General features: G+C 56.2%; 1 protein-coding gene across 1 annotated transcript; it reads right to left on the minus strand.

Moving 5' to 3' along the window:
* Window positions 1-1,093: 1,093 nt before the first annotated feature.
* EMILIN3 (elastin microfibril interfacer 3) lies at window positions 1,094-11,383 on the minus strand. The gene is made up of 4 exons (XM_074920279.1): window positions 11,167-11,383; window positions 7,163-7,285; window positions 3,942-4,189; window positions 1,094-3,092 (listed from the first exon to the last, which is right to left on the minus strand). The coding sequence occupies exons 1-4, from the start codon at window positions 11,361-11,363 to the stop codon at window positions 1,198-1,200; spliced, it is 2,463 nt and encodes an 820-aa protein (XP_074776380.1). The 5' UTR covers window positions 11,364-11,383; the 3' UTR covers window positions 1,094-1,197.
* Between the last annotated feature and the right edge of the window lie 8,627 nt (window positions 11,384-20,010).

Below are 20,010 nucleotides of genomic sequence, written 5' to 3' on the forward strand. Positions count from 1 at the left end.
TCAGCGGGCTCAGAGGAATGTGAGGAGGACGCAGACTCCTGCTCCCGTGTTGACGGACAGGGAAAGTCTCATGCTCACACCCTGGAGCAGCTGCAGCTCTCCTGCCCCAGAATGAGATGAGGGAAACCACGTTCACAGTTTAAGCAATAAAACAGAACCAGAGCTGGAGGACAGGACTGCTCCATGCCGCGCTTGGTCTCTGCAGAGACCTATGGACACACATCTCTTTAGGGAAGACACAAATTTTCCATAACCCTTCATGTCAGTCCCAGGTGTAACCAGAGAGCACAGCAAAGTGGGACTGCAAAGCACGACAGCCCTGAGAGGCCACAGGGCCCCCCTTTCTAATGCTGCCGTGGCAGTTTGTAGCTGCTCAGTGTGGTTCTTCGGAATATAGCAAGGGACATGGGGGGCACAAAGAGGAAACCCTGCAATCAGATGAGCACCGTGACAGGGGACTGTTCAAAAATATACATACACATACCATATATATATATATATATATACGCGTATGTGTGTTTTCCTAATGCATATCCTCATACGCTCTGTAAGGCATGAGCATTTGCATGAAGGAGTACGCAGTATAAATGGATTTACCATACATGAGGAGGGCTGCCATCTCGGAGAGGGGAAGGCAGTTCCCAGGGGGATGTGTGAATACGTGTGTTCTTTGAAATCTGCAATTCCTGTGGTGAGATTTTTTCCCTGTAAGGAGCCCTGGCTCTGCTCAGTCCCTGGATTAAGACGCAGGTGGTCTTTAGGTCAGAGAAACTCTATTCCTCAACTGACAACTACAGGGTTTTATTCTTCAAGAAGTGATAAATCCACAAAAATAAAATAAAATTAAAAAAATGTTCCCGCCTCCAGCTTCCTTCTGAATTGTCCTTCTGGAGTCATCAGCCCAGGAGCCAAAGCAACGCCCCCAGTCAGGAGGCAGCAACCCTGCTTCACCAGGGTTGGGACAGCTGCTGAGCATCAGGAAGCGAGTACTGTAATGGCAGAGTTATGGAAAAGTGGGGCCAAAAAGATTAAAAAAAAAAAAAAAAAAAAAAAGGGGTTGTAGCAGCTTTTAATTTATCTTTTAATTAAAAAAAAAAATTATCCCAAGAACTGTTGTCACATTGGAGCAAGTCTGTGTGATATAAGTTAATCCTGTCCTTCATGGGGAGGAGAAGGAAGACGCACGTGGCGCTGCAGCTAATGCTGCTTCCCCTCCGCCTGCTCTTCCAAGTGGCCGACCTGCTCCGCCAGCTCGGAGACCTTGGCTTGGCAGTCAAGCAGGTTGTCCTTCAGTCCTGTTATTTCCTGAGAGTGGGCAGCCAGGGTCCCATTCATGTGGTCCATGTAGTCCCAGAGACTGCCCGTGTGTTTCTCCAGTTCGTCCCTGATGCCGTCCAGGCTCCCTGTGACGGCACCCAACCTGCCACAGACACTCTCCACCCGGGCCACCCGGTCATCAAAGTGAGCAATCTCCTGCTGCAGGTCATGGGCCACACCCTTGCAGGAGCTCAGGTCACTAACGATCCTGGCTTTGAGTCGCTCCAAGTCTCCCTTGAGGTTCAGGACACGCCGGTTGCTGAAGAAGAGCTGGGAGCCTTGGTCATTGACCTTCTCCTGGATGGAGTGGACCTCATCCTCGATCTTCCGCTCGTGCTCATCCAGCGAGGAGTTGATGTGTGTCATGGTGTCCGAGTACTGGGAGACGGAGTCCTTCAGCCCTGTCAGAGACTTGCTCACGGTGTTCAGGTTGATCTTTAGCAAGGTGATCTCCCCTTGCAAAGCCCCCGATGCTTCCTCCTCGATTCGCCGCTGGATCTCCAGGATGGTGGCATTCAGCTTGCGCAGGAGGTCATAGTTGCTGTCCATCCGGAGGAGCAGGTCCTGGTTCTTGTTCTGACAGTCTTCAATCTCTGTCCGGAAGGTCTCCACGTCTTTGGAGGCAGAGGTGCAGCCCAGGGAACAAGTGCTCTCCAGCGTAATGAGGCGATTCTGCAACACGTCCAGCGTCTCATCCGTCCGTTTCCTCATGCTGGCGAGCTCCCCCTCCAGCACGGGCACCACCGCTCCATCCATGCCCACAGGAGAACTGACATTGTTCAGCTCCCCCACGATGGTCATGAACCTGTCCTCCAGGGTCTGCATTTTATCTTCAAAGGCAGTCCTCATGCCGTCCACCTCTGCTACCACTGTGCCTCTCATACTGTCCTCTATACCAGAGCAGCAGCTCCCCATTTCTCTCTCTGTAGCATTGAGTCTGGCTTCTAGGTCCTCAAAGCGCCCTTCAAAAAGGTTCCCTAGGGTGACAGTGGAGATTTCTCCATCCAGCCGTGAGTGCAAGTTCTTCTGGGACTCAGAGATGCTGTGAAGACCTTTCTCGAGGATATTCATGCGATCGGTGAGGTAGTCCAGGTTGCTGCAGCAGCTTTCCACCACCGTCAGCCCTTGGATCTGGGTCTCCAGCTGGGAGATCTCTTTCTTGATCTCTAGCTCCTTCCCATCCAGCGTCTGCTGCAGCCTCAGGTTGGCAGCTTTTTCCTCCTCGCACTGCTGCCGCACCTCTTGGATCCGGAAATCACATGTGGTCTGGATCTTCCCCAGCTTCTTCTCGAAGCCATCGAGCAGTTCTCCACGCAGGTTGCTCAGCCGCGTGTCCACATACTCCTCCAGCAGGTCAATGGAGGTGAGGGGAGAGGGCCGGGCTGACTCCAGCAGGTGTTTAATCTGCCCATCATGGTCCAGGACCATACCACGAACCTCGTGCAGCAAATCTGCCTTGGTTTTCAGCACGTCGCTCACCTCTGTCACTTTGGTCAGGATCTCCCCCACAGGAGGGTACGTGGCGATGTCAGCTTTGTCTGCTACATCCACCAGGCCGTCGGGAATGATGCCGAAGCCCACCGTTGAGTCAGGCGTGCCTGGGCTGTTCATCAGGGAGCCGATCATCTTGGTGGTGTCCTCCTGGATGGCCAGTCGCAGGCGGTCCCCCAGGCCACTCACCATGGTGTGCAGGCTGTCGTAGGACTGGGAAAGGCGCCTCACCTCCTCCTCCAGCCGATCCAGGCGGTCCCCAAAGAGGCCAGGTAGCTTCCTTCCTGCACAGGGAAAGAAATAGAAAGGGCACAGTCAGGGCTGGTGCTCCTTGAATTTCCCTCCTTGGCTATCTTCTAGATTTGAGTCCTTTTCCATACTAACATTAGCTCCTGCCTTCTTCTTATTGCCATTTCAGCGAATTATCAGCCCACCCTTCCTACCTTCCTCTACATCTCTTCTTAAGCTGATCGGGAAACCCTCTTTCTTCTTGGGATGATGCCCTCTGCTCCCAAGTTCAACAGCAGGTGATGAGCACAGCCCTTTGTCTTGAGACACAATCTATCAACCCCAGTGTAGGGAGAGGTGCTCGGAAGATCTCGCGATGTACGGGAAGAATAGAGGCACATGAAAGATCTTGCAATGCACAGAAAGAACAGGGAACTAAAGATCTCGCGATGTACAGAAAGGCGTATATAAAGCAATTGCGCAGTTAATAAACTGAACAAATAGCAGCCACCATATTGGCGTTTGTGCTTTTGTTCCCGCAAAGGTTTTAACCTCCTGCAGGGGTTAGCTGTGATCTGAACGCCGCACATCTGTGGCTTAGCAGACAGAAAAAGACAGCTAATGCCTTACCACAACACCCCAAAATTAATGGAAAAACTCTTTAAAGCAATGAGGAAAGACAATTTTGAAGCAGCGTGTTTTGAAAGAAACCAGATTGAAAAACCAAGCGATCCTCAAAGCAGTCAAATGTCAGGTCTCCAGTCAGAAAGCACACCACCCAAATTCAAAAATCCATATTGGTTTGTCAAATTCATGCCCTGTCCTGGAGCAAAAAGAAGTGGAAAGTTTGAGAGCATGCTGGTAGTGTGGTAACCTGGGGATGTGAAGCAGGAGCGAGATCTCACCATACTGATTCTTCTTTGGTCCTGGAAACAGGTCAGGGTGGCTTTTTGGATAGGGAGGAAGTCTGGGGATTGGAAACATCTTTTGTCCAGGAGGCATTTTAGGGCTGGGATGTTGGGGCAGAAGGCCGGGTTGGTCGGTCGGGCTGTCATGGCACCCTTCTCCCATGAAGCCTGGGCAGCACCTCCAGGCCAGCTCGGTCACTGTCTTGTATCCAATCTTGTATCTGGGTCTGAAGAAGGTGCGGTACCTTTCCAGGAGAGAGGAGGAAGAGAGAAGACAGTTTAGAGAAGCAACCTCAATGTCAAGCAATAGAGAAGAGCGGGATCATGGGTCCTGTTGGGTGTGGGAAGTCCGGGCTCACGGGAAAGCCTGGCTGAGACCCATATGCCTCACCTACAGACCGTGACCCACCTCCTCCAAGAGCTCTTGCTACACCAGAGCTCAGTGTAGCATTACAGTGCCTGTCCAGGGGCACAGCTCATTAACCAGCACTCCAAAAACACGTGCCCACCCTGACCAGGACGGGACCATGAGGTGCAGGCGGGACAGCACATGGTGACAGAACAGTTCAACCCAGCAAGGTGGTAACACAACTAGACAAGCCTGAGAAACAGCCCAGGGGTGACGATGGCCTATCTGAGCAGAGCTGTTATTTATGTATTTGTGGTTTCTGGAGAGGTTTTTTGCTGGGTATTTTTTTAACCTGAGACTCCTATGTGCTAGTTTAGAAGAGCACCTATAAGTGTATTGCTTTGGTCTCTGGCCTGATAGATGACCACTGTGACAGATGCCACAAAGTTTAGCAACTTTTGGCCCAGGAGAGCACAAGATGAACTTATGGAAGTGATTCCAAAACCCCTGCAAACTCGGATCATTTCCAAGAGGGGTCTGGGCTGCTTGTGGGTGTTTTTGCATTTTGAATTGACCTAGACAATTTCTTAGTGGGGTAAAAAACCCCTCTTCTCAACTGTAATCCTGTTCTGAGGCCTCCAGGAGGGTTGAAATACCTTTGGAAAGGTATTTCTCTATGTGTGGAAGGCATCAGTTTGATGGGAAGCCTAAGTGGCTTGGGCTGGCCTTTCAAGCGAGAGCTTTGGCAGTGGGGCAGCAGAGCCCTGGAGAGGTTTACCAGGGCGGTGCTGTGCGGTGTGCACAGAGCGATGGCTCCTTACCCTTCCTCCTGCCTCTAGCTGGGATGCCTTGGGAGTTTCTCCATCACCCATTTGGGCACAACAACATTGATTCCCCCCATACACAGCAAATAAGGGTGCGAATCCACTGCCTTGCCCAGCGGGACACTAACACCCTCCCTCTCTGCTCTCGCCCTACCTGGGGTCCCCACCAGCACAGCGGGGAGGACTCAGCAACTCCCAGTTCTTTTGTGGCACCTTCCCGTGAGGTGGAGGGGGCGGACAGGACCCTGCCACCACCCGTGCTCCCCCCACCAGCCGAGCTGCGCAGGGCTGAAGACAGCACATTTGTCACCACCTCTGAAACCCCAATGCTTTCAACCCGCCTTTTGGAAATTTCCAATCTGAATTTACCACGGCATGAAAATCCTGAAGTTTGCTGTTTTGCAACAACACGCACAATCGGGCCCTTGTTCTTCTCCAGAATATTTAGCAGGTCTCCGAGGAGGCGGCCAACCGTCCGTGCCGCACGGCGGGGCTGCGTAAGGCACTTGCGTATCCCATCGCTCAGGGCAGCACATGGGGCCAAGCCCCTGTCCTCCGTGTCCCTGCCCGAATCCTCAGTGCCCCCAGCCCAGGCTGCAGCCCCCAGGCAATGCCACTTCCACACAACTCCCAGTGCAATAGAGCCACCTCCGTACATACCGCAGGGCAGGAGAAAGCAAACCCACATCCTCTGTTCTTTGAATCACTTCAAAATTTCTCAACATCAATTTCCCAAAGGCATGGGACAGTTTCAAAACAAGCTCTTCTTTTTGTTATTCCTCTTTACAGATGCTGCTGAGTTTCTATGGTCTTTCCTTCTGTCTTAAGTGTGTAGAAACCTGCCTGGACATACCGCAGCAGGAGACTGCTGCATGCAGCCACTGTCAGGGGTGAAGTGAGGATGAGGATGGCATCTAGAAGGCAGGGCACCTTCTCTGTGTCATGCCAGGCTCTGCACAGGAGCCTGCAGCCCTTCGGCACCTCTGAACCCTTCTCCCCCTGCTCCAAAGGGTGATGAGGGGAAGTATTTTTTGCAGTTGCACAAACATTAGATGATAGCCCCAGCAGGTGGAAAAATCATGTTTCCCTCTCATGTGTGGATGCAGCATCTGAGGCTGTGCAGGTCCAGCTGCTTTCAGAAAACACCCTGGTTTAGTTTGAAGGGCTGGAGGGGCCAAGCAGAGGACACCACGGAGATGGGAGAGGCTTTGGGGATCTCCTCCACGGGTACCAGCAGCTGCAGGATATCCTGAAGTCCCCAAATGCTGCTAAAGCACTTGTGATGGGAGAAAGGAAAGAACAAGTCAGCAAGTGGGTCCGATGGCCCGTCTCTGCTGGGAGAGGCTGCGTGTGGAGCCCGTGGCACCGCCAGCACGTGGTGAGTCCCAGCCGGCTGCAGCGCCGTGTGCCGGTGCCGCAGGAGGGGTGCCAGGCTCTGACAAAAGCCCCTCTCAGCCCGGTTCTCCTCGGTGCTCAGCTCTGTTGCTCTCAGTGGGCCCGGGGAGGATGGAGGAGAGCAGCGTTTCTGCACAGAGCAGCATCCCTGGCTGCGGGCTGTTGAGGGTGGTGAAGCACAAAGCCCCAGTTGGCCGCCCTGCCCCGGCTGCATCTCGGGCTGCAGCATGGTGGGGGCTTTCCCTCCACCACTGACAAGGTGGCAGAGAGTTTTGCAAATATTTTCCTGGGGAAGGAAACCCTAAGCCATCCCCGGCCATGAACTATTTTCTCCTCCTCTCAGTCAGGCTCTCACCTAACTGGCATCTTTCTGCCAAACTGCAGGTTTGCAACAAAATGCTTCCCTGCACACATGCACCCGCCCAGCTTCTCATTACTTTATTTCTGATGAGGGATAGAGCTCCTGCTCCCTCCTGACAGATCCCTTGCCATTGACTGCCTTGTCCAGCAAAAGCCCTTCAGCCCCCTTCACTGCCCTCTGGAAAGCAGGGGTTCATGGTCAGAAGGGTAGCACGGGGGCTTGGGAGCCCGAGCTGCGACCTGAAGCTGGGAGGGGAAGGGAGCCATGCCCCGACGTGCCCCGTACTCACAGCACTTTCCCTGGGCACTTGGGTCCCCAGCTGCACTTGTGGTACTCGGCCTTGACGTAGCTCTCGGCCCCATCCTGCAGTGTGCACGTCACATTGCGCTGCACCACGTAGGCACAGTAGCTCCTAGGGGGAAGCACAGTGAGACACCATCACCCCCTGCTCCGCAGACACCAGCGCCCAGCTATACAACCAGTCCCCAGGCAGGTCAGCCTGCCCTGCCTGGCACTGCCAGCAAGGTCTCGGGGAGGGGCAGGAGCTGGAGGGACCCCCCAACTTGTGCAGCTGCTAGGGAGGGGGCATCGCCCACCCCACCCACTGGGGACAGAGACAGCCATGGGGCCCAGGGGAGTGCAGGGAGTGGGGAGGGAGCAAAGTCCCCCAGTGCCCAGCCTGCTGCCAGGTGCACAGGCAAGGGGCAGGCAGGCGCTCCCGGTCCGTCTGTGCTGGGCGAGTTGGCTCCTGCTCTTGGTGGGCACCTTGGCTTTCACCTGCCTTCGCCCAACTGGCTCCGAGAGCCTCCACGGGAGCCAGCGCTGCCCAGCCCAGCTACCTGCCCTCTGGGTGCCAGGGTGCACCCAGCAACAAGGAGGCTTTTCCTCAGTCCGGGTGGGTGCTGGCATCTATCCTCTGCATTAAGGGGGTGCAGCTGAACCCCTGCACCCTCAACACAGCTCTGCTCACCTCAGCTGTGCTGGGCTCTCCGCTCAGCCTCGGGCACTGCCTGGCCCACAATGGCCCTCCGAGTTGGTGGCTGCCCCGTCCTCCCCCAGCTGTGGTCACTCCACAGTTGAGCCCTGCCTGAGAAATCAGTCTTGGTGCTGGGAACAGGCTGAGCACCTTCGCCTGCCGATTTTTCACTGGCAATTTCATTGTCTGCAAGAAACCCAAAGCCCCCACAGGCAGGTCTGCAGTGCCACCGTGCTGCAGGAGGCTGGGTGCTGAGCGCAGCTGATGCTGTCACGGCCACATCGTCACCAGGGCTGTGGTCACTTGGAGCCTCAGCCCCAGAGCTGGGCCGTGCTTGGCACAGCATGGTCTGGGTGGCGAGACAGGCTGGGAGGAGCATCCCAGAAATAGCCCCAGCAGTGTCTGACAGGGGTGGTCTGTCCTGCAATTCCTGGAGTGCTGCCAGTGCCAGAGCCAGCCCAAAAGCCTTCAGACCTTGCTGTGGGTACTGTCACACTCGGACCAAGTGTGATGCTACAGAGATGCAGGCTGGCCGCTCTACAGGGCTGCAGCATCACAGCTCCCTCTACCATGGAGGCCGGGACACATCCCAGGTCCCAAGCCAGATGGAGGCTGGAAACCTCTTCAGATCCCTTGGATGGGTGGTGCAAGGAGCAGAGCCTCTTCCCTCCTGCCATCGTGCTGCGGCTTGATGCCACAGGATACCAGCCAGCTCCAGGCACAGGACCTCTCCTGAGCTGAGCAGCAAACCCAGGCACAAAGGATGAGGTGGCCAGGAGGAAGGCTGCATGGGAAGGATGTGGGAGCACTGGTGGGACAGATGGAGGCCAAGGCTGTTCCAGCTGAAGGCAGGGCTGCTGGCAGGAGCAGATGGACTAGGTCCACAGGGGCAGAGACAGCAGGGATGTGCGGCGAGGCAGGGATTAAGAGCACAGGGATGCAGCAGACGGCAGAGCGGGAGCAGAGGAGGGCACAGGCAGACAGTGCAGAGCTGAAGTGGAGATGGAGGGTCAGCAGGATGGAGCAGATGGGCCGGCGCGAGCTGCAGGTGCAGGGAGGTGTTCAGTGAGGCGGGAGAACGTGGCTCTCCCCATGAGCTGCCGTTGCTGCGGCTTGGCTGCCTGGCCACAGGCTGGGAAGCAGCCGCAGCTCCCTGGTCACCATTGCATGGCCTGCAGAGAGCAGCCTCAGGGCTGACCAGAGAATTGAGCTGCAGGGCCTCAGCCCAGCTCCACGGGCTTGGCATGAGGATGGGCTGGATGCCATTGAGACATCTCTGGCAGGTGGAGGCAAGGGAAGGGACAATCACAATGGAGCAGAAGGGTTTGGGGAGAAGGACTGTGGTGTCTTCTGTCTGAGGGAGTGACCATGCACAAGCGTGAGTGTGCACGCACAGGGGGGTGGGTGTGCGCAGCCCACCCCAGGCCCCCCACTGTCACCCTCTGGGGACAGAGCAGAGGGGCTCTGGCTCACCCTGAGTGGGGAAAGATAGATGAAGAAGGAACAAGCACTGATGGCAAACACATGAAGACAAAATACATCCCCTGCCCATGCCAGGGACCACCATAAACCCCCCAGTGCCCCTGTTCAGAGGCCCCGAGCAGGCTCCGCCACCTCCAACAGCCCATGTGGGGCAGGAGCTCCCTCAGTCAAGCAGCAAGGTGCAAGCAGGCTCATCCTCCCCTTGCTCCCTGGCTCTCCCTGCTCCCTCCAGCAGGGACCCCCTGACCATGTGCATCCCCCTCGCTCTCCCCAGGGGCAGCACCGGCACCTCTACCCCAGCCCCTCCCTGAGGGCAATCTTTGCTCCCCTGGGATGGGCACCACAACCCCCAGCAGCGACCAGCATTTCCAGCCTGCCCAGACCCAAGCAGCTCTGCCCTGGCGAGAAGCTGCCAGGCGCAGAGTGTGCAGGGATCCGTGCTCCAGAAGTGAGTCATTTATCTGTGCACAGGGCCACGCGAGAGCGAAGGCCAGCCACTTTTCTTAGCTGGAGGGAAGGGAGATCATGTGTGCGTGTGCATGTGGAAATTTAGAATCACTGTCTATCCATAAATCCAGGATTCACTTACAAACACACTGCAAACCCCCTCTGTAAGTAAGCTATTGTAGTAGCCAACGCGAGCAGACCTACTAGCCACTACTAATAAACACTACCTACCTGTGACTACTTGGGTTAGGGTGGTTTTGGCTCACTCTCCCTCGCAGAAACCCCTTTCCCTCACACCCACCTGTGGCTAGCAGTTTTATAGCTCCAGCCTGATGTTTTAAGAGTGAGCAGCTGGAAAATGTTACGGGTTTTGGAAAGCGCTCACTGGCACTGCCAGTATTGTTCGTCTCGAATGTTACTTTATTCATTTCAGCTTGTTCATAACACCACATCCTCCTCTTTTCAAAGAAGCCCGACTGAAACGGTTCTTAGCAAACAAGCAGGGAGGGAAGGGAGCCCCCCACCAATGTAACAGCCTTTTTGCAATTGAGCGGAAAAAGTCTATAGTATGTGTAAAGCCTACATTCCTCCTCTGCTTGAGCTTTCCAGGTTACTTGAAAACATATTTAAACTCTAGTAAGTCTGTGCTTTACAAGCACACGAGCAAATTCCCTCCAAACCAGTCTGCATTTCCATGCGTAGGTCTGTGCACTGCCATCCTCCCCTCCCGCACACCACAGCCCCGCGCCCGTGTCCTGCAGGACAGGTACACGCACCTACCTCACAAACACACGCGTGCACTCCGTCCCCGCCACGCAGCCCCGTCCCACACGGGACTGCAGCACACACGTGTCCCCCCTCACCCAGCCCGCTCCCTCCTGGAAACAAAACCCCTGCGCAGAGGGGCCCCCCAGCCTCGCTCGACACGGGGGGGGTGCACCGAAATAGAGGGACACCCCTGCCCTGCACAGGGCCCCCCAGCCCTGCACGCCAGCCCGCAGTCAGTGCCCACGGCCAGTACCCAGGGACCGCTGGCCATCAAGGGATGCCCGTGGCTGGTACCCAGGGACCACTCTCCACCAAGGGATGCCCGCGGCCGAGCCCTGGGGGACGGCACCCATGACCGGTACCGAGGGTTGGGTACCCCCCAAGGGGAGCCCGCGGCGGCCGGTCTCCCGGGGCTGCTGCCTGCAGAACCCAGACGCGCGGCCGGTAGCCGGTGCCCGCGGTCTGCGCCCGGTAAGGGATGTCCGACGGGAGGCTGTGCCCGGAAAGCCCCGGCGCGCTGCCGGTACCCAGGGGTGGACGCCCGGGGGCGGCGCCGTCTCCCGGTGCCCGCCGGATGGGTTGCGCGGCCGCGGACGGGGGGCGCGCAGAGGGTCGCTTACTTGTGCTTGCCCACGGGCTTGCCGGGGCCGAGCTGCGGGCTGGAGCCGGCCGTGTAGAGGCTGTACCTGCCGCCGTAGGGCAGGGGGGCGGCGGGGGGGTAGAAGGCACCCTTGGCGTCGGCGAGGGCCAGCAGCGTCCCCAGGGAGAGGCAGGCGAGCAGAGCTCCGCGGCGGCGCAGCGCCCGCGCCCGCCGCATGGTCCCGGGCCCGGCGGCGGCGGCGGAGCGGGACGGGACGGGACGGGGCGGGACGGGGCGGCCGCGGGCCCCGCCGGGACGGCGCTGCGGAGGGGACCGGAGCGCCGCCCGCTGCGCCCTGCCCTGCCCTGCCCTGCCCTGCCCTGCCCTGCCCTGCCCGGCGGCACACGCTGCTCCGCCGCCCGCCCGACCCCTTTTGTACGGCGGCGGCGGGGCGGGCCGCGCTCCTCCTCCCGCCCTCCCACAGCCGCCGACCCCCGGCCCCGCGGGCGGGGAGACAAAGCGCCCCCCCCTCCCCCCGACCTCCCCCTCCTCCCCCCCATCCAACGCCCCCCCCACCCCGCGCAGCCCCCGCGGTGCTGAAGCTCATCCCGCGCAGCCCCCAGCGGAGCCCGGGAGGGGAGCGCTGGCGGGGGGGGGGGGGGCAGGGTCGGGGACGCCCTCCCCGGCCTCGGGCCCACAGCCGCCCCGTCTCCGCCATCCCCTCCCCGGGCACCGGGCGGGGGTAGCAGGTGCAGCGGGGTCTGGAGCCGCGGGGTACCCGCACGGCCCCGGGGGCGCCCCCCAGCCCGCCGGCTCGGCCTCACCCCGGAGCGCCGGCCAAGGGAAGGGCTGCAGGGACCTTCGCTCCCTCCCTTGGGCATCGGCTCGAGGCGATCTTTGCTGCTGGAGGTTGGCAGCTGTCAGTCATTTGGCTGGCACCAGCCTGATGTATCCAGCACCACGAGGGCCCGGCGAACCCAGGGCCGGGGTTGTGCGGGAAGGGCCGTTTTGGAGCTGACCGCAGCCCTCCGTGGTAGATCTGGGCTTCGGCTCCTGGCTCCAGGGCAAGAGGGAGAACCCCTTGCCTTTCCCCGCAGACCCGTGGATCTCCCACAGCCAGGGACATTTCCTCCCGGGCGGTTTTGGAAGGCAGGTTCGGGTCTCCTACGCCTCCTGCGCTGCAGAGATCCCTGTTAACCTGCACCCCACTGTCCCCACACACGGCTGGGTGCTGAGCACCCTACCCTGTCCCGACAGCAGCCCCAGGCACTGCATCATTCACCACAGCGGTGTAAGAACCTTTGTGTGAGCCAAGGAAACCTTTGCTGTTGGGTGAGTGGGAGAGGACCCCCACTGGGGCGCTGGGCAGTTTGGGAGGGAGGTGACATCCCTGGTGCTACCCAGTGGAAGTCAGCTCACAGCCCTGCAGAGGCGAGGCCAAGCCAGGGAGCGGGAGATTTTATCATATAAGCAGAGCCTGGGCTGAGCATCCTGCTGTCCCCAGGACACTTGGACCCTTGGGCATCCCACTGAGAACACACTGGGGATCTGATGAGGCTCCCACCTTGGCTGGCAGAGGCCAGCCCCAACCAGCCCAGGCAGGGAAGCACCACAGTGAGGTGTGCAATCCTTTTCCAAAACTCTTGGAGGAAAATACGAAGTGGCTGAGAAAGGGTGGCTGGGTGGAATCCCAAATGTGGGAGTGAAACCTGCTGCTGGGGGAAGGAGGCATCAAGGCTTGGGCTGACACTGAGATAGAGATGGTAAGATACTGAGACAAACGGCCTTTTTCAGCTAAAATGAGCCTTTGGCTCGGTCTGAGGTGAATACAGAAACATTAGCAGGAGAAGAAAAATCCACAGGAGAGCCGTGCTGGGGGAGGCAGGCTGGAAAGACCAGGCGGAAAACCAAGAGGAGGAAGTCTGTGTAATGAACCAGTGCATCCTCTCAAGCGGCTCCCTCCTCTCGGTTCAATCTGCTGCAGGGTGTTGCTGCAATTGCCATGCGCTTGTCAGGCTGCACCCCAGAGGTGGCTGCATTATGGTTTTTACATGGTATATTTGGCAGCACATGAAGCACTTCTTGTCCAGCTGGTGCATCAAATTGTTCCACTCTGCTGGGATGCTGCAGGAGGGATGGTCTATAAGCAACTCTATAAAAACAAACAAAAGTCGACCGAGCCTGCATGGTTTAATGCTGGATGCCAAAGTTGAGAACTAACCTTGTGCGCAGCCTTAATTTTTTTTCCCCGTGCGCAGGGAATATGAGCCAGTTTTAATAACAGTGTGCTGCACGTGTGTGTCTGAGGCCTCAGGAAAAAAACATCTGGTGTTGCATGGTTTTAGAAAAAGCTCTTGGTCCTGGCCTTCAAGCCTGCGCTGTGGTGAACGGGCATGGCAGGGCAGAGTTAAGAGCATGCTCATTTGTTCTCGCTAGCCTGGCTGTGGAAGGGAAGGAGGTGGGAGCCATCGTGCTTGTGTGGGTGCGTGTGTCTATGTGCTTGCCTGTCCCCGCTGTCCAACCTCACTTTTGAAGCTCTGGGTCACTTTCTGCCAGATTTCATAGCAAGACAGGATCCTCAGAGAGACTGAATTCCATTTTGTTGTTCTATTGTCTAACTGTTTTATGAAAAAAGGCATCTGGGTAGACAAGAGAGCGCCAAACTTGGGTCCCCACTGAGGAAATGGATTCATCATCAACTCTATTATAAGACATCAAAGAATCCACACGGGAGAGAGCCAATATGAGTGCCCCAAACCATGGGAAAAACTCTCATGTGCCTTATTAGCCATGAGCTAATCCAACCATGAGACAGAGCGGCAGGAAACTGGGATTTGTTAAGTTGCACTTCTCAGGGAGCAGCTCGGGTTTGATTCTTTGATGCTCAGCTGTGCTGCTGCTGGTCCCCACCGCAGCGCGAGCTCTGGCCGGGCACAGGAGGGTGCCCATGTGGAGCCTAGCACAGCATCCTGGCTTTGGAGAAGTGCTCATGTGGAGAAGAAACAGGAGACTCCTTCCTACCAGAGCATTCTCCTGACCTGGGCATGTCCCAGGGGTTAACAGGTGATGCCAAGCCCCGTCTCCCGGAGATGTGAAGTGCGTGGTGAGCGCCAAGCTCTCCAGTGGAATGGAAGGGCTTCACCACCCTGAACTGCTGCCGAAGGGCTCTGCAGACCTGCTCCCTGGTGGCCTTTGGGTGAGGGAGCACCGGCCCTTGGTGCTTCCCAGAGGAAAGCTCTGCCTTCCCTCCTGGCCTTGGCTGGAGAGTGAAGGGGATCAGATCAAAGCTGCTGATGATGATCAAATCTGGATGCTGGGGAAACCTGGGACCCTACCAAGGGACACCCACAGGTGTGCCTGGCCTAGGAGGCTGTGTCCATCAGTGTCCTCGTGTGAGCACCTCCTGCAGCAGCTCAGCATGTTTCTCCACCTGCACTGCCAGGAGTTGATTATTTAGGTTACACCTCTCACCTCTGCACAGCTATGTTCCAGGCCAGTCCAGGAATGAACAAGCAGAAGGTTTTCTCTACTAAGGATCCAGCAGAGAGTTGGATGAAAAGCAGAGACATTGTACAGGACCCAGGATGCACCCAGAAATAGGAGCTCAGCTGGAGGAGATGAGAGTAAGAACAGAGGTACTACAGGCAGCTCTTCCCCTGCTCTGTCTCCCGGGGAGGGCTCAGTGAACTACCACAGGGCTAATTTCATGAGCGGATGACACCAAACAGTGACCTGTTCTGCTTCGCATGCTTTTTAATTAACATCTGCATGGCCTCATCAGCTGAATAATGGCCTCCCTTCATGGGTCAACAAGCCAGCAGCCTCTGACCTCCCATTCCCACCTGGGTGAGATGTTTGGTGCCTGCACAGGGCACAGTGGGTGTGCACTCTCGTACACCAAACCCTCCTGCGGGCCAGCGTAGCAATAGGAAAAGTGATAGGACAGAAAAGTCCAGGGGCTATTCAGCTCTGCCTGCTCATGGCCAGGACCAGCCTTGTCCACCCTAATCCTGAGCTTTAAATAGGTACCACTGCTGGAAAGGCACCCACCATGCTGGGCAGGGTGGGGTGCACGGCGTACAGTGGTAAGAGGACAGTTGCCCTCTGTGTTGCCATGGGATAGGAGCAGATTGCACCAAGGGAAATTTAAGTTGGATATTAATAATAAAAAAATACCTGGTAGTAAAATGAATATAGCCCTGGAGGAGACTGTATTGAGCCATCTGGAGATTTTAAAGGAAAGGTTAGATAAAAAAAAATCTGTCAGGACAAATTTGGGGTAGGGAAATGGATTGGATGTCTTCCCAAGATCTCTCCCAGCCCAAGTTTTTCCGAGTACAAATTCATTTCCCAAAGTGGCAAGACAAGAGAGCAGCTCAATTTAGAGGCAGAGTTTCTCCCTAACGATTCCCACTGGATCAAAGGCATTCCTTGAATTGGCACTCACAGAGGCCTTTTCCCTTGGCAGCAGGTCTGTGTCTGAGAGAGAGGGAGCCTTCTGGAAAGCCCAGCTTTCCCAGGTGCACATCCAGCAGGATCCACCCAGGGCTCACTCAGCCGTTTTAGAGTCGCTGTGAAGACACTGCAGCTACCCCATGGCTGCTTCCCCAGCCCCAGGGAGGAACGGGGATGCTGTCCAAACTGACAGGCAAGATGCATGTCCCAAATGCCATAGCAGTGCAGTGGGAAACCAGTCCAAGGACATCAGTGACCCCAGTAGAGCCAGGAGTCCTTCAGGTACTCCAGTTCTCGGCTAAAACTGAGCTCAAGGAAGACCAGAATGGTCATAGCTCAGCTGCAGGACTGGAAGCTCTTGCTGGCTCCCAGCACATGCTTCTGCCCCATCCCAGCTCCGTGCTGGGCATGGACCACTTCTGCCTTTGGCTTCAACAGGAAAGAGATGCAGGCGTGCAGGCAGGAGGCAGCCCTGGTCCAGCCAGTAGCATCAGAAACTCAGGTAATGTCACGACATCTGCCTTGTTTGGAGGTTGCCACGGTTTTGTCCTGAATCAGACCCTGGCCCCACTCCCAAGGGGTGTGATTGCAGTGTGTCTCCCCCTCAAGCTATGGGGTGGGGGGCACCTGGGTTTGCCCAGGCTCCGGAGGAAGCTGTGACCAGGGGCTGAGAACAAAATCCCTTTCTTCGTGGGAAAGTGTAGTGACTTGAAGTGGTCAGACAGCCTTATCTCTGGTTTCGAAAGCCACACGCTGATCATTTGTCAAGATTAGCGCGTGCGGTAGAAGGGATGGAGCTGTTCCAAATCCACACTCACATCTCTTCCCTGGGCTCAAGGCCATTCATAAAAATGCCAGAGCAGCAGTGACGGCGGCGGCAGGCAGCACATACTGGGGCTGTGGTTTGGGAAGGACTAGAAGGGGTCAACTGCAGGTTACACAAGCTCTGAGGGGGAAGAAGAATACACAGGTTGCTTTATTTATATATCCGTTAGCGTCCTTCCTCCAGGAAAATGCACAGAGAGGCTGGCAGAGGAGATTTAGCAAGGGCAAGGAGCAGGCAGGACGTGATGTGCTTAGAAAAACCCTTTCCCAGACATGTCAGGACCCCAGGAACTAGAGAGCTTTACCAGGCAACAGGCATGGAGATGGAGCAGGAGCAGTCTCCAGGGGCAGCCCCAGCTGGATTCAGCAGCACATGGATGCAGGGTGAAGAGCATGAAGACCGAGCAAGGGAGGAGGTGACACCAGCCCAGTAAACCCCAGCATGTTGATGGTGGGGCACTGGGAATCTTGCTGGACCCAGGCTTTGCAACTGGGCTGGGCTGGCCCTGTAAAACCCAGGGAGGAGCAGCCCTGATCTCAGTTGGTCCCTGTCAGCTCGGGCTCAGCTGAGCAGGAGCCTGGGAAGGCTATAAAAGTCTGGGGCTAGAGAGGCTGGGGGTGAGGAGCAGGTGATGTCTAGGGAAGGGGGATGTGTGTTTCCCTAACCGGGGCATGGGAGGAAGGGCTGCTCTGGAGGCGGGTGAAGTTCTGGGGTGAACAGAGGGATCTATTACAAAAAAAAAAGTTTGTCAGTTCCTGCCTACCTGCAAGGATATCTCGGAAGCCAAGGGAAGGTGGTAGAGGAGGAAAATGCCTTCAGGTGGTGGCTTGAGGCTGGGTCAGGCACAGAGCTGTGCTGGCAGGAGTAGGGCTCAAGCTGTGTGCTGTGAGGGAAGGTACTGGTGCAGCTGGGAAGTTTTTGCAGGAGGGGTCCTTCCAGCGTGGCCCCTTGCAAAGAGGTACATGTCCCTCCTGGCTTTGCTGGAGAGGGTTCTGACAGCAGATCATGGGCTTGTTCAGCCTGGCTGAGGGCACAGGGGGTCCCTGGTTCAACCTGCTCGAAGTGGGGTCAGCTATGAAGTCAGGTGTCTGAGCTGCCCATCCCACAGCTCCAGGAGAGGGGTTTGGTGCCAGCTCATCCCCCAGTGCCACCATGTTCTCCTGCAGTGCTGTCTGCAGTGCCTGAGGAGCCCTGGCTCTGGGGGAGTTGCGTGGCTTTCAGGGCTACCTGCCAGCCTGACCTGAAGCCAGGCGTGCTTGGGGAAAGCTCTCCCAAAAGCAGCTCAGTGCTGCACCCCAGCCGGTGCATGCCCCAGGGCCGCGGGGAGGTTGTCTTCAGCAGGAGAAGATGACCTCATGTGCTACTGAAATGATTCGGTCACTACCACGCTGTTGCAGAGTTCAGCACTTACACTTCAGCTGGTCCTTCCCATCTCTCCTGCATGAACGCTTTCTCTAGGGACTGTCCTTGGTGCAAGAAACAGTTTTACTGGAAGTGGAAAGAATAGCAGCCTGGCATGCTGGTTTAAAGAAATGTCCCTAGAACGGGTATGTTTGATTGCCTCTGCAGGGCTTGGCCAGGTCCTTTGCAGAGCTGTGCCTCCAGCTTTCAAGAAGATCCATGTTCTTCCTCGGCTGCACATCCAGCTGGGTCAACTTCTGCCTTTCCTGGGAACAGGATGATGGCAGCAACCCAGTGATTTAGCCACAAAACCTCTGCACGGTGACCTCATTGCTGCACACAGTGGAAGAAAAATACCACAAGAGCGGAAAGAAAATACTTTTCTTTTGGGACCTGGGGAATATTGAAGGACGTTAGTACAAACTGACCTCTTTGCTGATATTTTTTTTAAAAGTCACCCAGCACCACGGCACAGTTGAGCTAATTGTAACCTTTGAGCTCTTTGTGCCCCGTCTTCAGCACTCCTTTAAGGCAAAGAGTTTGCCCAGCATTGAAGTGCTGGAGCTGTAGATGCTCGGGAGGGCTCATTGCACCCGGGTGCCCAGTTCCTGCAGGCATGGTGAAGGCAAGGAGTCAGGTCTGCCGGGGTGACTTCAGCAGAAGAGATGGACCTGAGAGGCAGCTGCAGATACAGGTTTCCCTGCACGTGGTGGGCCTGAGGAGGCGATGGCCAAGCACAGAGGATGCTGCATGGCTCTGCAAAGTAGTGGCCTGAAGGTTGTTCTCTGTCTTCCCCCATCTCCTGCATTCTGGGGCCAGGAGCCACAATGTGTGTTTCTGGGGTTCTGATGGAGATCAACCCTATGAGCCCACCTGGGGTAAAGTTATCCTACACACTTGATTCTCTATTTTGTGCCTATTTTTGTCGAGCTGTGGACATTTTGCTCAGAGATGGGGTCCTGGGGCAGTAGGAAGGTTTCCCACACCTCAGGGCTGCTTTTCCTTGGCTGTAGTCAGGAGCTGCTTGCTCCAAGCCATGGGCAGCATGTCTCCCACATATCCCCAAGCACCGGGTGACTTCTCAATATACCAAATGTGGGAACAGCTGGGCTGAAACCCTGCCATTATCCACGTCGCTTGAGGCAGGGGGATGAGGGGAAGTTATTTTTGAGTCCTAAAAAGGGCCCTTCATGCCCTTCCCACTGCAGCCAGCTCTGCCCCATCCTCTGAGGTGACCCTGCAGGCACACATGTAGGATGTGTGATGTGAATGGCCATAAATAACGGGTGGTTATTTATGCACAGGCAAAGGAGCAGGGAAGAAAGTGTAACTGATACCAGCTTGGGCTCCTTCCAGACCTGCTTGGAGCTGGGACCTCATGGCTGATATTTGGCTTCGCCGGCTTCCCTTTGCAAGCAGCTGTTCCTGCGGGCCCTGCATCTGTGTTTGGCCTTCTGCAGTGTTTTGCTAATCCTCTTTCTCACTGTACAGCAACGTGTGCTCGCCAAGGTCCCACTGACCCATCACCAAAAAAAAAAAAAAAAAAAAAGAGGAGGAGAACTTGATATCTTCTGCAAGTAAAATAGTTTGGGTTCAGTCTTGGAGAATTTCCCGAACTCTCAAGGAATTTCCTGATCTTAGGAATCTGCCAAAATTTGGGATCTGCCTCAGTTGGACTGCACATATTTTCAGAGCATACACTGTGGTGTTGTGTTTTGGGCTTCCACTCCTGTCCTTGCGAGAGCACGCTCTATCTGAACAGGTCAGCGAGACCAGAAGGGAAAGCCTTCCTCTGACAGGAGGGGCAGGGATACACAGGGTTTTATTTAACATCCTCCCCCCCTTTTTGGGGGGGGATCAGTGAGATTTTTGATCCTGAAGTCCTGTCTTGCTTCCCTGTGCCAAACCCCAGGTTGTTACTGCAGCCCTCATGTGAACATGGAAACTTGGGTGCAGTTGTAATACTTCAGGTTAGTGGTTCAGACCTGGAATTAAAGGCATAACCCCAGATTGACTAATATCCCACACTCTTACAAAAAATAACGCCTTTGCAGCAGAAGGCAGCTTCTTTGCTTGTAGCTGGGGGTTGGCGTCCATGTGTTTATTGCACGTATTTCAAAAGAAAACAAGCTTCTGGGTGGGAAAAGCACAGCCCCTCCCCTCAGAACAAACTCGAATGAAATTCCTCAAGGTCTTTTTCCA

Source organism: Athene noctua, chromosome 16 (genome assembly GCF_965140245.1).
Source record: "Athene noctua chromosome 16, bAthNoc1.hap1.1, whole genome shotgun sequence".
Lineage (NCBI taxonomy): Eukaryota > Metazoa > Chordata > Aves > Strigiformes > Strigidae > Athene > Athene noctua.